The sequence below is a fragment of the Elephantulus edwardii genome, unplaced genomic scaffold (genome assembly GCF_000299155.1).
Source record: "Elephantulus edwardii isolate Elephantulus edwardi_28Jun2011 unplaced genomic scaffold, EleEdw1.0 scaffold00049, whole genome shotgun sequence".
In the NCBI taxonomy this organism is placed as follows: Eukaryota; Metazoa; Chordata; class Mammalia; order Macroscelidea; family Macroscelididae; genus Elephantulus; species Elephantulus edwardii.
In genome coordinates this window covers 10,904,372-10,918,366 of record NW_006399799.1, presented here as the reverse complement: position 1 = coordinate 10,918,366, position 13,995 = coordinate 10,904,372, and the positions used below count along the sequence as shown (strand labels likewise).

Below are 13,995 nucleotides of genomic sequence, written 5' to 3'. Positions count from 1 at the left end.
AAATAAAAGCAATAAAGCATTTTAACAGAAGGAGCTGGAAACGTACTGCTCCCACTGCGGGTTTTCTCAATGAAAGGCGCATGGGAAGGTTCTGTATTTTTCCTTTTGTACGTCTTGGTAACTCGGTCCACGTCGGGCTGTTTTCGTGTCATCTCCTCCATAAACATCTGTTAGACATTAACAGCAAGAAAAAGAGTTGAGTTTTCTTGGAATCAGACAACTTCTTACTAACAAAGGCCAAACCTCTCATCAATTGGGGGATGCCCTCACATACTTTCTCATCTTTAAAGAAATATGATTAAACAAGGCATTTCGTCAATCCCTGAAGGATTAAGCTGTGGTCTTTGACTTCAAGCAGAGACCTTCAAACAGTTAGATGATAAAAACCAGCAAGTCAGAGCAGTGAATGCTACAGGTGTCAAAGGTACTCCTAGTGTGGGCTGCTCTCAGTCCAAGGTGGCAAGAAGGGCTGCCTACAGGTTGGTGCCTGCGCTCAATCCTAAGGAGTAAAGTATCGGCCCTTCAAATAGTGTGTGAAGGGTAAGTCCGGCAGAAGGTATAGCATGGGCAAAGCCAGGGAATTCAATCAGATGAGCAGGAGACAGGTTTCGAAAGGTAGGCAGGAGAAAGATCATAAAAGCCTTTTGTCAGATCAATAGACTGGGATTCTATTCTTGGGGTGGGGTTGTGGTAAGGGAAAAGGAAGTGTGCGGCAAATGACAGCTTTTGGTTTGAGGTAGAGACGTGATCAGATCTGTGTTTTAGAGCTATCAGTCTAGGAACTGTGGAAGTGGGTTAAAAAACTGTGGAAGGAGGCTTACAAAGCCATTGAAAAAACAGGCAAAACTGAGAGCCTGAGTCAGGGCAGGAAAGATGGAGCTGAGTGGTAGCATAGAAGGACAGAAAAGGTTTGTAGACTGACTGACTAGTACTAAGGGGTATAGTATGTCAGAGTTGATGAAGATGGCACAGGATAAGACAGATAAGATCTGTTGTTCTAGAGTTGTTATGAGTTGTTCCTGACTTGTTGGCACCTAATAACAAGAGGTATAGGAAAGTTCTAGATATATCACAGGCTGTTATATTGAGTGACTGGGTGGACAGAAAGGTAAGAGAAAGGTTTGGAAGGAAGAGGTGGGAATAGGAAAGGAAGCAAAGAAAAAATGGAACTTTCAGAGTTGTGCCTGATATAATCTTTTTGGACTTTCGGAACTGACAGTGCTTGAGATGAAGGAGATGTGAGAGACCTTGGATTTAAAGGTGATGGCCAAAGCAGATGGACTAGATAAAATTTTAGAAAAGGTCAGCAGAGTAACACGGAAGGATTGAATTTTGGGGAACACCAACATTACTAAGTGAGTAAAGAAAGGAGTACTAGTTAAAGAGGAGATCTAGAAAGAATGGTCAGAGAGATTGAAGGAAAATAAGAAGCTGAAAGGACACAGAAGTCAAAAGAATAAAGTTCTGAAAAGGAAAGAAAAACCTACTATGTCCTTTGTCAAAGAAGCTGAGCACCGAGAAGCATCTGCTGAACTTAGCAGGCTGTCTGGGACACTGTCAGAGGTCTGGGGAGTGAATGGAAAGTGAGTGGAGCAGATAGAGGAGTTGTGGCTGGCAAAGAAGGGAGGGCACAATGGTAACTCAAGAGGAACACAAGGTTGAGAGCACAAGTCTGGAAGCTCTGAAGAAAAGAGTTCATAGAAAGGAAGAGTGTGAAGACACAAACCAGGAAGGGAAATTTTCTCAGGAAGGAGTCAAGTAGGTCAATCTGATACAAAGTATAGGGAGTCCTCACAGGGTGGGATAATTACTCATGTTGTAACACTGACCCTCCAGCAATTTTCAGAGCCAGTTAACCACATGGGAGGAGACGGCCCATCCTTCTCCAGCAGAGCAACTGCTGCCTTTAGAATTTCAGTGCAGTTTCTTGCCATTAGGCCACCAGAGCATAATTATTCATATATACTAAAAAGATATTGTCTATAACTAAGCAATATATACACTTGTATTAAGTGTAAATTATCATTGTTATAAGTAATATTTGCACCAAAAGAACATATGGTTCAGCTGAGTTTTTCTTTATTTCTTCTAGTTGGATGTGTTTTTTTCCTTAACCTATCTTTGAATTCATGTAAGAGCTCTTTCTGAATGGGAACAAAACAACAGGCCTTGGCCAGAGAAAGGTGAACAAAAGCAAGACCTGTTTGTTTAACAAGATAGTCACTGCCTTGATTGTTTTTGTTAAGTGCCGTTGAATTAAGTATGATTCACAGCAACCCTTTTTTTGTCTCCAAGGAACACACCAGCTGTATTTTCTCCAAGACATATCTCTTTGTTCTTTTGGTAGTCCACTCAGCACTATTCTCCAACACAACTCAGATGTATAAATTCTTATCCAGTTGTCCTTATTAATGGGCCACTCTCAGACACACAGCAGGTGACTTTAAATCAAGCGCACCTTAGTCTTTAAACTAACATCACTGCTCTTCAAGACTTTGGAGAGATCCTTGACAGCAGATTTTCCCAATGTTATTCTCCTGACTCCTGGTATGCAGCAAGGGTGTTGACTCCATAGTCAACTCCATTCAAGCAAGATGAAATTGTTGACAATTTCAATCTTTTCTCCATCTTTCATGATGCTGCTTGTTGGTCCAGTATTTTTTGTTTCCTTGATGTTGGGATGTAGTCCATATTGAAGGCTGTAGTATTGATCTGCAGAAGTGCAGCAAGCACTTCAGGTCCTCCTCACTTTAAGAAAGCAAGTTTGTGTCATCTGTATAACTTGGGTTACTTAGTCTTCCTCCAGTGCTGATGACATATACTTGTTCATAAAGTCCAGCTTCTCTAAAGATTTGCTCAGCATACAGAGTGAATAGGTATGGAGAGAGGATATAGATCTCATGCACTCCATTCCTGACTTTTAAACCATGAAGTGTTCCCCTTGCTGTTTGGACAACAGTTTCTTGGTCCAGGTACAGATTTCGTATAACTTAAGTGTTCTGGAATTCCCGTTCTTCTCAAGGTTAGCCATAGTTTATGATCCACACAGTCAAATACATTTGCAAAGTCAATAAAACACAAATAAACAGTCTTCTAATATTCTCTCCTTTCAGCCAAGATCCATCTGACATCAGCAATACCCTGATACCACGGACTGTTCTAAACTGAGCTTGAACTTTTGGCAGTTCTGTCAGTACACTGTACTAATAATTTGTGGATGATCTTCAATAATATTTTGCTTGCATATATTAATTATATTGTCCAATACTTTCCACATCCTGTTGGATCACCTTTTTTGGAAACGGAAATACGGATCACTTGTAGTTAGTCAGCTGCTTTCCAAATTTCCTGGCATAGAGTGGTGAGAATGTCCAGGACTGTTTCTATTATTGAGAACATGTCAATTGGTATCCCATTGATTCTTGAGGCCTTATTTTTACATAAGGCTGACAAAGGAAAGAGGGAACAATGGTAGTAACTTAAGAGGAACACAGAGTTGATGGGGTAAGTCTGAAAGCTTTGAAGAAAAGATTACACTGCCTTGATTACATTATATTAAATAAAGAAGACTGTCACAGCAACTAAGAGTTTTTCTTGTTAGTTCTGGCAACACAAGGTGCCATGCTGTGAGAGGGCCATGTGTAAAGAAGACCTGAGGGAGTCCTCTACGTAGCTGAGTGCCAGAAAGAAGATAGGGACCTGAGTCCTACCACCTCAAATTCATTCAGCAAATAACCTCAAAGAGCCTGGAAGGAGACTCTGAACTCCAGACTAGACCCTGGTACAAGCCTGATTTTAATCTGGCAAGACCCTAAGAAGACTCCAACTCAAGTCCAGACTTCTGACCAATGGAAACTGTGAGATAATGGATGTGTGCTGTTTCAAACTGAAAAGTCAGTGACAATGTGTTATGCAGCTATAAAAAACTAACACACTGGGCAAACAGAAACGGTCTGCATGACCAGTGCAGGCAACACCAGTTATCACTAAATATGAGTGGTATACCTGATGTTCAGCAATAAGCGCTTTAACTCGGTCAATGTTCTGAGGGATTGGCTCCTGATCCCGCTGGAGGAGGGTAGTCTCTGCCCACTGGATCCATGCCAGAAGTTCTTCCAGGAGCTCGGCATTAGCTACCAGTTCTGACAAGGCTGTTTCAAGACGCTGCTGGTGCTGCTTGGCCCATGTTAGGACCTGTGCATAAAGAAAAGCAGGTATTGACTCCTTCGCCAAACAGACTCTCTGTGCTTTCAAAGCCTTTCCCATCTGATCCTCACAGTGACAATTTAAGGGAGAGAGTACCCCAAAAAACACGAGGCTGGAGTTTACCCCAGAGAGAGAACTGGGATAAAAACTGGAATAAGAAATGGGCCCCTGTAAAAAAATTTAGTACATTTACAGATCTTTTTATCAAAGAAAGAAACAATACACCTAGTTTATCCATTTGAAAATAATTAAAGCATCACTAATAATTACCAGCACCATTCTTCCAGGCTTTTGCACATTGCCAAGAAGAGTGATTACTAAAATGCTAACTTAATTTTCGATGAGTTATTCACAAGGAGTGAGCAATGAGCAAAGATTCCTGATCTTTTTTTAATAGGGGGAGTAAAGTACTAGTAGTATTTTATTGATATAAATTCATTTTATTGGGTGTGTGTAGTCTTTCTCTAAAACCAGTGACTCACCTCCTCAAACCGAGCTCGGATAATAGTGATCCAGTGTTTGATGGTGGTGATGCAATCAGGGTGGCAGACAGCCAGGATGACCTCCCCCATTGCTACTGCTGCGTTAACATCCACTCGCTTTTCTTCTACTTTCTTCATAAATTCCTAAACAAAGATTTTGAAAACAAAAATCTTAAGAAGTGTCCTCCAGCAGGACTGTTAGCTCACACTGAGAGATAGAAATTTTAGTGTTAATTCCTCTCCAGGTGTTGACATAAGATTCCCTACAACTCTTTTTTGGGGGTGTCTGGTGTTTTCTCTCCAGTTTTGAAAGCCATGGAGAAAGTGAGGGGTAAAACATAAATGATTTCACGATGACGACAGACTAAGGGCAAAGGCATACTTCTTTTCCTACAATGAGTTTGTTTCAGTTTCTTCATTAACCTTGTTTTGACTCATTTTTCTATTTGTAAAACAGTAATATTACCACACAAATATAACAGTAGCTATAAAACATTTCAATATTCTAAAAATACCCACAATAAAATACAATGGCAAAAAAAGATTAAAATCTCTCATAGGTAAAGTAAAATTAACACAGAAACTGAAGGAGGAATATTTCTCAACTTATTAGGCCTTAGATACTCCATTAGACTGTGCAGCTTGGTAAGTGACTGCTGGGGATGGATTTGAGCCTGAAGACAAAGGAGTATGCCAGGGACAGATAACAGGGACGGAATAACTCACTCTTTTCTTTGTAGAATGCCTTATCCTTTGATATTTGTACAAACAGCATACATAATTTTTATGAAATACTTACTTCCCTCTCATTTCAGCTAGACCAAGGATCTGGGCCCATCTTTGTTTTGCTCTTTTCTCCCAGGAAGACTAATGTTTCCAAGAGCTCTGTGTACCCTGGGACTGGATTACCTTGTGGGTGTCAATGAGAGACTGCAAAGCCTCTGTGTCATCAGGAAGTGCTCCCCGAAAGCGAAGGGTCTGTTCAGCTTCAGAAAGCCACTCCAGTAGCATGTGGACTGTGTCTCGGAACTCTTCTGCCTGAAGTAACCAAACATAAAAGATTGAACCTCTCTCCATAGCCGAGCTTCTAGACACTGTGGCACACCAGGTAAACAGCCAGGGCTCGAGCTCTTCTGTGTGTCACAGACATGTGAGGGTCCTACCCAAGGCCCACAGAGTTTATCCATCATGTGTGGACCTTTAAAAAGGAACAATTAATTCGTCTTCTAATATAAATATTAAAGTCATGTAAAATGGAGTATCAGGTTTTTACTTTGCTATATTTATTTCAAGAACAGCTAACAGCAACACTAATAAGTATATTACAGTGGATCTGCTTAAATCCCAAAGGCCATGGGAGACAATTGGCCTGTGGGCTATCAGCACACCTCGCCACAGACTATGCCACTAGAGCTCCCCAGAAGGTACAGGATGAGTGGGTGGGGGGAGGGGGGAAAGGGAGTTAGGTTCAGAAGTGATTGGGTTGTCCCAGCACACATCTCTTACCTGTTTGAAGGCCTGCTCAAGCCGGCTTTGTTTGGAGACCGAGAGTTTACACACGGTGTCCCACCGAGTGCTCAGTTCCTGGAGCTGTCCTTTCACCCAAGTCGTGTCATCTCGGCTATTTTCAATCAACTCTCTCCCTGACCGCTTAAGTACCTGAACAGTTCCAGTTCGCTTTCCAAGTTCCTTCTGGAAAACCTAGAAGAGAAAATAGAGGAATTAGCCTGAGTTTGTCTGAAAAGCCAAAGCACAGAGGAAGGTATTATTTAAATCAATTTTCTGTGGTAGGTTCCAATCCTGTCTTATGCAAAGGCAGGCCAGGGCAATTTATACAAAAGAACAATCTGAACAACTAGATTTAAATGTCGGTTCAGGCATTTTATGCTGCCTGGTTTAATTCCTCTGAGTACTAGTGACCTCATTTGTAAAATGGGAGTAATGATACTAATATTTCCAGAATTATGTTAGTTAAGTAATAACAGGCACATACGATCATGATGATGTTAAGTTCAAGGCCAAGGACATTAAGACAGGTGTGTGCCATGGATTCGACTGACTCACAGTACCCTGTATGACAGAAAAGGATTGTTCCATAGGCAATTGGTGTAATTTTTATTAGAATATATCAAAATGCAAACACTGAATCTGCTCTGACTTACAGCAACCTTCCATCAGTTTTCTGAGGCTCTAAATTATAACAAGAGGAAACTGCCCATCTTTCTCCTGTCAAGTCACTGGCAGATTCAAGCTGCCAACGACGTGCATAGCCTATGGGGTTAGCAGCACAACTTGCAATGGACTATGCTACAGAGGTCCTGAGAAGAAGCAGAAGGTGCATTAAATATTGGCATGCATAGTATTAGGTTCAGATGCAGTTACAAAAGAGCATTCATTGGACATGGGCATCTTTAAGGATATTCATCTAAACTTTTAATTTACTTTGGACTCAAACAAGAAAAATGAGATCTCAAAGTGAAGATTATGTATTTCAGAATTTGAATCAGACCACTTTTGGCAGGAACACAGAGCAAGAAGTTGCCACTCTTAAAAACAGAAACACGGTGCAACCACTGTGGAAAGCGATGTGGCGCTTTCTCAAAAAGTTGCAAATAGAGATACCATTTGACCCAGCAATTCCACTACTGGGAATATACCCTAAAGAGACCATAAATGACATCCAAGTAGATATATGCATTCCCATGTTCATTGCGGCTTTGTTTACAATAGCAAGGAGTTGGAAACAACCTAAATGTCCATCAACAAATGAATGGGTAGAGAAGCTGTGGTATATTCGCACAATGTAATATTATGCTGCATTGAAAAACAAGGAACTCATGCAATATTATTCAAAATGGGTGACCCTGGAGGACATTATGCTGAGTGAGGTATTTCAGTCACAAAGGGACAAATGCTATATGGTGCCACTGTTGCAGAATGAGGCTGACATCAGGGTGGGGGTAAGACTGAGAAAAACTGGATGAAATATGTTTATGGCATTGAAGTCTATGGGGGAGAGAATAGTTTAAAAGTATTATATTTTAGGGCATTATGTTTATCGTAAGAGTATGGAATGAGGGTTGCAGAGTGGATTATATTTGGGTTTGGGGATGTGGTTGGGGGATGTGCGGGGGGGGATTGTGTACTAATGAGGGAGTTTTTCTTTTGCTTTTCAAGGAGAGGAGCAAACGGGGGTGGGGTGGAGGAAGTGGGTGGACAGGGAGAAGGGTGCAACAATGAATGAATGGAATTCCAAAATCTCTGTAGATGTTCATTGAAATGAAAAATAAATTTAAAAAAAAAAAAGCAGAAACACAGGATGCTGGGCTTTCCTCTTTTTCAAGAGTTTTCTGAAAGTCCGACACAGTTACCACCGAAGAGAATACACGGGACCAAGGAGCTTTCCCTCCACAAAGCCCAAATCGTGCCCTCTCACCTTATGGGCATCCATGAGGTTCATGACAAGGTCAAGGTCCCCATGCACAGGCTGGTCCTCAGCTAGCTGTGGCTCCACCTTGTACAACCAGTCAACCAGAGCTTGCAAAGCATCCATGAACTGTCCTGAAAACAGCAGGGCCTCCTCCAACTTGTGCTGCCTGAGAAAAACATACAATCCTGCCATGTTTAGAGATTCTTTTAGGAATGATCTACAAATCAGACTATTGAAAGTGAATAGTGCATATTCCTATGCAGAGAGGAGCCTCATCATTTTGGAACAGTTAAAATTCTATTAGAAATAACTAACTGAAGAATGTAATAAATACAATTAAATATATATGTATAAATAAGAAATAAATAATACATCTGTCTATGTAAATTATATATTGGATGTCCATCATCATAATAAGAAAAGTGACTAAGGAGATACCTAGACTTAGGTAATCACACCACTCTCAAGAATGAATAAAGCACAGTGTAAGGGACAAGTAAAGATGCCCCTTCAGCAGCTTACAGCCCCAATACGGACATACCCTTATAGTTCATAGTCTGCGTTAATTACGTTATTCACCTTGCATAGAAGATGATGGTTTTGGTCTGTAATTATATGAGTTCCACTCCTAACTACACCATTTGTATGACTCTATATCCTTTAACCTCTCCGAACCTCAGTCACTTCATTTCTTATAAAAGTATAAACAGTACACAATCCTGGAGCTATGATAGTAACTACAAGGCAGTAGTACACAGTGGGTGATGTGATTAGAACCAAACTGTCTACGTTCAAATATCAGATCTGCAACTTAGCAACAACGTAATGCATTTTAGAGTAGTTAAATAATCTCATTGTGCTTGTTTTCTCGTTTGTAAAATGGGATAATAACAGTACCCACTCCAGTGGTTGTGAGGATTAAATGGCTAGCACGCAATGTCTGAGTACAAAGTACTCAGTAAAGGCCAATTCATATTATTAGTTAAATGAAATAATGCACGTAAAGCTTTTCAAAGTATCTAACAAGGTCAGATGACTGTACAACAAGACAATTACTTATCTTCAATTACTATTGGCATGATTTTAGTCCTCTTCATAATAAAAGGATCAAGAGTATATTATGACTATTTTAATATATGCTATTCCAATATCTTCATGCATAACACTCTTCAAACTAACTTACAATATGAAGGTATGAAAAAAACGCTGCTGATAATGCATTAGCTTTACTACCACCATAAAGAATACAGTAACAGAGTCTCTTATTTTTAGAATAACATACAGACTCATGAGGAGGACATTTATGCTCACCGCTCCACAGATTTGCCACAAACAGTATCCCATTTGTCCCTGACTTCTCCCAGTAAGTTGTCAAGTTTCTGAGTATCATCAGGAAGCAAAGTCTTTTCTTTTAGTGCTCTGCCAGTTCTGATTGTGGTATCGTACACTGGCTGTTTGCCACCAAGAGTTTTCTGAAATTCCTATGTTTCAAAAAAGAAACAAAGAAGCTAAAATTTAGATGACATCTTGACTTGGATTATAATATACTGGAGCTTCTGGCTGATAATCAAATACAGGATGGTTATCACTACTTTCGTAAAACAAAGTTACAAGAAAAACGAAACTATATTTAGATATACTAATGAATGTTATAAAAGAAAATGTCTATGAATCTTTGAATAGGAAAACAATTTGTTTTGTAAACTTTCACTCAAATTGCAATAAATAAATGATATTTTTGTTCATGCCACATATAGACATATATGACTATTAAAAAAAGACCCATTTTTTTAACTGTCAGCCTACAAAAAGACTTTTGTCTTAACTGCTATCATTCTTATTTGAACAGAATACTGTGTCTAGAAATAAAATGGGATGCTAAGGCGTAGTTAACGGCTTTACCTTGTGCTTAGAAAGCTGGAGTTTAATTTTGTCTGGGTCATTGGATATCTCCAGTTCAGAGTCCAGGTGACTTTCTGCATCCTCGAGCCAGTCAATCAATTTTTTCCATGCTTCATGGAACTGAAATTGGTTAGAAATTAAGTTATAAGAGGAATGAACTCTGTAACACTCTTATGAGAACCACTCCAGAGGCTCAGTGCATGCAGTACAAAGATAAATTAGAAGTTTCTATAACTTACTTGTTTTGCTCGCTTTCTGGCATCATCGAGTGATCGCCCCCTTTCAATAGAGCGCTGGACAACTTTCTCCCACCGCGACTGGACACTAACCAGCAAATTCTTGATCAGCACAACATCCTGTTTTTGGCTAAGGAACTTTAACTGATTTCCAGTTTGATCCAGCTCAATGATCTGGTCACGATGAGCATTTACTTCATTAGCAAAAACCTGAGAGAAAGATATTGTGCTTTTTAAACTAAAGACAAAGCAGATGGGCACTGCCTTCAACTACCCTTTCAAAAGGGAGGCAATAAAATCTAAGAATGTCATAGTTACCTTGTGTTCCTCTATCTGGGAAAGTACAGTGTTTAGAATAAGACTGGGAGGAGAAGCAATGTTTAAGCTCTGCTCTGCTAGTGTGAGCCAGTTGATAAATTCTTGAAGGGAATTCTGGAATTCTGTTGCCAGGTTGAGGGCTTCTTCCAACTTTGACTGAATTTTAATTAAAAAAGAAAAAGAGTCAAATTTAGGAATTATAGCTTCATGGACAAAGATGTGAATTGTATAACAAATGAAATGACCTCTAAAAAAGGAAGCCTCGTGTAATCAGTCTCCAAACATGCCTTGTTTGCAAAAAAGGGGACATTTAATGTCAGTGTCAAATTGACACACATAGAAAAAGAAAACTAGCACCATAAGCATCTAAGCTGTTTTTTCTGCCACTTTCCACTTCCTGAGATATCAAAGAACAGGAACAAAATTATCCAACAAACTTGAGGGAATAGACCCTTTAGTGGGTGACAGCTGCAGGTTGCAACCTAGTTTGAGCAAAGTCTATTCCTTTAATCTTACTTTTTGTACAGTAGTTAATAACTATGTGAAAAATATTTCAGTGCAAGGCTCTCATATTACAACACAAGTTTTCATAAAATAGGAAATCTGAAAATGTCCTAGTTTGAAATTTATGCCTTACATTATAAACAGAAAAGGTCATGAAAGAAGTCATGAAATTCTGGGCAAAATTTTGATAAAACTTGTTTTTTTTTATGCTAAATTAACCAAATTACAGTGGGCAAAACACTGGCTCATTCAGGAGCAAGTGCTACTTTCTACAAGTTCCCCAACCCCACACAATTCAGAAGCTCTGTCCTGCAGAAACTTCTACATTTTGGTGATGACTTTTGTCTTTGTGCTGTCTAACATCAAGCAGACTGAAATAATGACAGGTTGTTAAAATGAATACATCTAAAATTATTCACATGCAGAAAAAAAAATTCTAAAGTTGTATTCTTGTGTTAGTTAACCAGTATTAATTTTAGTCGATCGCATTCTACCGGATTTTTATTTCCTTAAACTCCAGTATAAACATATTAATGTTATAAAATACATACACTCAATCTAAACAAATCAAGTTGCTAAGCCAAATCCCTGTCAGGCAAATGTTTAGAAACATACTGTAAGTTTCCTAAAAGGCAGGATACTATGGATTTTTTTTACCTATACAGTCTTTAACAGAGCCTAATACACATATACTATTTTAGTGATCGTAAGATATAACATTCATGCAAAATAAAAAACTGCTTTTCCTGATGCCCAACTTTTGCTTGAAGAGCATCAGTGATGATATCTGAGGAAGCCCACTCCATCACTGAGACAACTTTTTAGAAAATTCTTGGTTATGAGCCAGAATCTGCCTGTTTTTTCAGTTTTAGCTCTGCCTTCTGCAGGAATTATAGATGACAGATTGTTCAATAACTGGAATACACAATGTTCTACATCTTACTTTGGTGAACAGTGACTAGGGTTCTTAAAAGCTTGTGGGCAGTCATCTAAGCAACAACTGACAAGGGAGAAAGAAAGAAGAAAAGTTGCTTAGAAGAAGTCTTTTAAAAAAGACGAATGGAACCCAAGAGTCTCAGTGTTCATGAGCCTGAGACTCGGCAGAAGAACTAGATAGTGCCTGGCGAGGACTGCGGATCACTTTAAAAGGAATCACAGCAGAGGTATTGGAAAAAAAACCGCAGGAAAATGTGGAACAAACGAAGAAACAGGAAAATGGCCAGGCTTATTGGTCTGACAGAAACAATGTCACCTCTAAGACTATGTCACTCTTCAAACCTGGAACAAATCTGACCCATGGTTCAATTTTCAGACAAATAACAGGCTTGTAAGATGAATGAACAATAACATCACGGAGGCACTCACTCTTTAAAAGAATCAATCATGTAAGGCCAAAAGGGCACCTCAGGAGGAAGCAGGGGCAATATAGGATCAATGGAAATGAGAATTACAGGGAGGATGTGGGAATTTGCAGTTTGTTGTGAATACTACAGTTAAAGTCATACAACAAAATGTATATGCATGCTTTAAGGGAAAATCAATTTGCTCTGTGAGTACGCAAATTTTAACAGAAAGAGAAATAGTCATATGCTCAGGTTCTCTGGTCATTCTTCATAGAACAAAATTCTCAGACCTCAATGTAGAAGCATTCTAGGAAATAAATACCTATTCAAAAATATTCATTTAGATGTGTGATTGTTTTACATTTTTCTGCTCACTGAATTCCATTAAGGCAGCATTTACTGCTTCTGCTATATCCCTAGCACAGTGGACTGCCAAAAGAACAAACAAGAAGTGCAGTCAAAATGCTCTTTAGAAAAGAGGACGATGGGAATTCATGTCACATATGATAGGCACATTATCAGGAGGGGCGAGTCCCCAGGAAAGACATCACGCTTGATAAAGCAGAGGATCCTTGAATAAAGAAGACCACAAGATGGACTGGCACGTGGGGGGTGGGAGGGAAGGGAAGGAAACTGTACAACAATGAAAGAATTTTCTTAAAGCAAACTAGGAAAATGTGCAACAATGACTGAATGGTACACTTCCATTAAAAATCTCAGTTAAAAAAAAATCTCAGTAAAAAAATTTTTTAAAACCCCCCAAAATGATGGACTGGTGCAGTGGCTCCAATAGCTTAACCAAACCCAGCAGACATTACGTGGCTGGCTCCAGATAGCGTAGTGTTTCTAGGACACACAGCACTGGTTGATGCTGAGTTAATGGTACATAACAACTACACCTGGTACATACATACTCAGTTATTTGTTGAATGGGTGTGGCTAACAGATTTGATCGCATATTCCACATTTAATGTGATGGACACAATAAAATGAAACTTGGTACTCAATAGAAGAAACTTAAACAAATATTAAGAAATCTTAAACAAATGCTTTAATCTTCCCTTTAAAGAGAAGATAATTTGCTTAATGAGAAAGGGTGAGAAAAGACCATATTAAATACATTCCTCTTGATTTTCAGTAAATTTCCTTACACACAGCCCTTAAACTAGAAATCATTCTAACTCTCTGCATGTTCTGCCCCACCTTCCTAATACCAAGTTGTTGTTGTTATGTGCCATCGAGTCACCTCTCATAGCGACCCTATGTACAATAGCCCTAAACCTTGCTCTATCTTTTGCCTATCTTATTGTCTCTGACACACCTACCACCATTACCCCACTGAATCAATCCATCTCATCAAGGGTCTTCCTCTTCTGTGCTGTCCTCTCCACCCTCCCAAGCATGATGTTCCTCTCCAAGGACCAGTCCCTCTTTGCAATATATCCAAAGTATGTAAAATGAAGCTTCAGAATCTTTGCTTCCAAAGGAGCAGCCTGGTTCACCCTTTTCTAGGACGAACCTGTTTGCTCACCTAGCAGTCACTTGTTTGTTCTAGCAGTCCATGGCATATTCAA

At 39.4% G+C, this 13,995-nt stretch overlaps 1 protein-coding gene across 1 annotated transcript in view; it reads right to left on the bottom strand.

Moving 5' to 3' along the window:
* The window catches only part of LOC102871467 (microtubule-actin cross-linking factor 1-like), a gene marked incomplete at its 3' end in the record, with an annotated part of 301,457 nt that overhangs the window by 29,988 nt on the left and 257,474 nt on the right, over positions 1 to 13,995 (bottom strand). Inside the window, 10 exon segments of the mRNA XM_006886487.1 lie at positions 47 to 167; positions 4,006 to 4,194; positions 4,689 to 4,832; positions 5,598 to 5,726; positions 6,195 to 6,389; positions 8,125 to 8,284; positions 9,430 to 9,599; positions 10,021 to 10,140; positions 10,260 to 10,466; positions 10,575 to 10,730. Of these exon segments, the coding sequence (XP_006886549.1) occupies positions 47 to 167; positions 4,006 to 4,194; positions 4,689 to 4,832; positions 5,598 to 5,726; positions 6,195 to 6,389; positions 8,125 to 8,284; positions 9,430 to 9,599; positions 10,021 to 10,140; positions 10,260 to 10,466; positions 10,575 to 10,730 (1,591 nt within the window).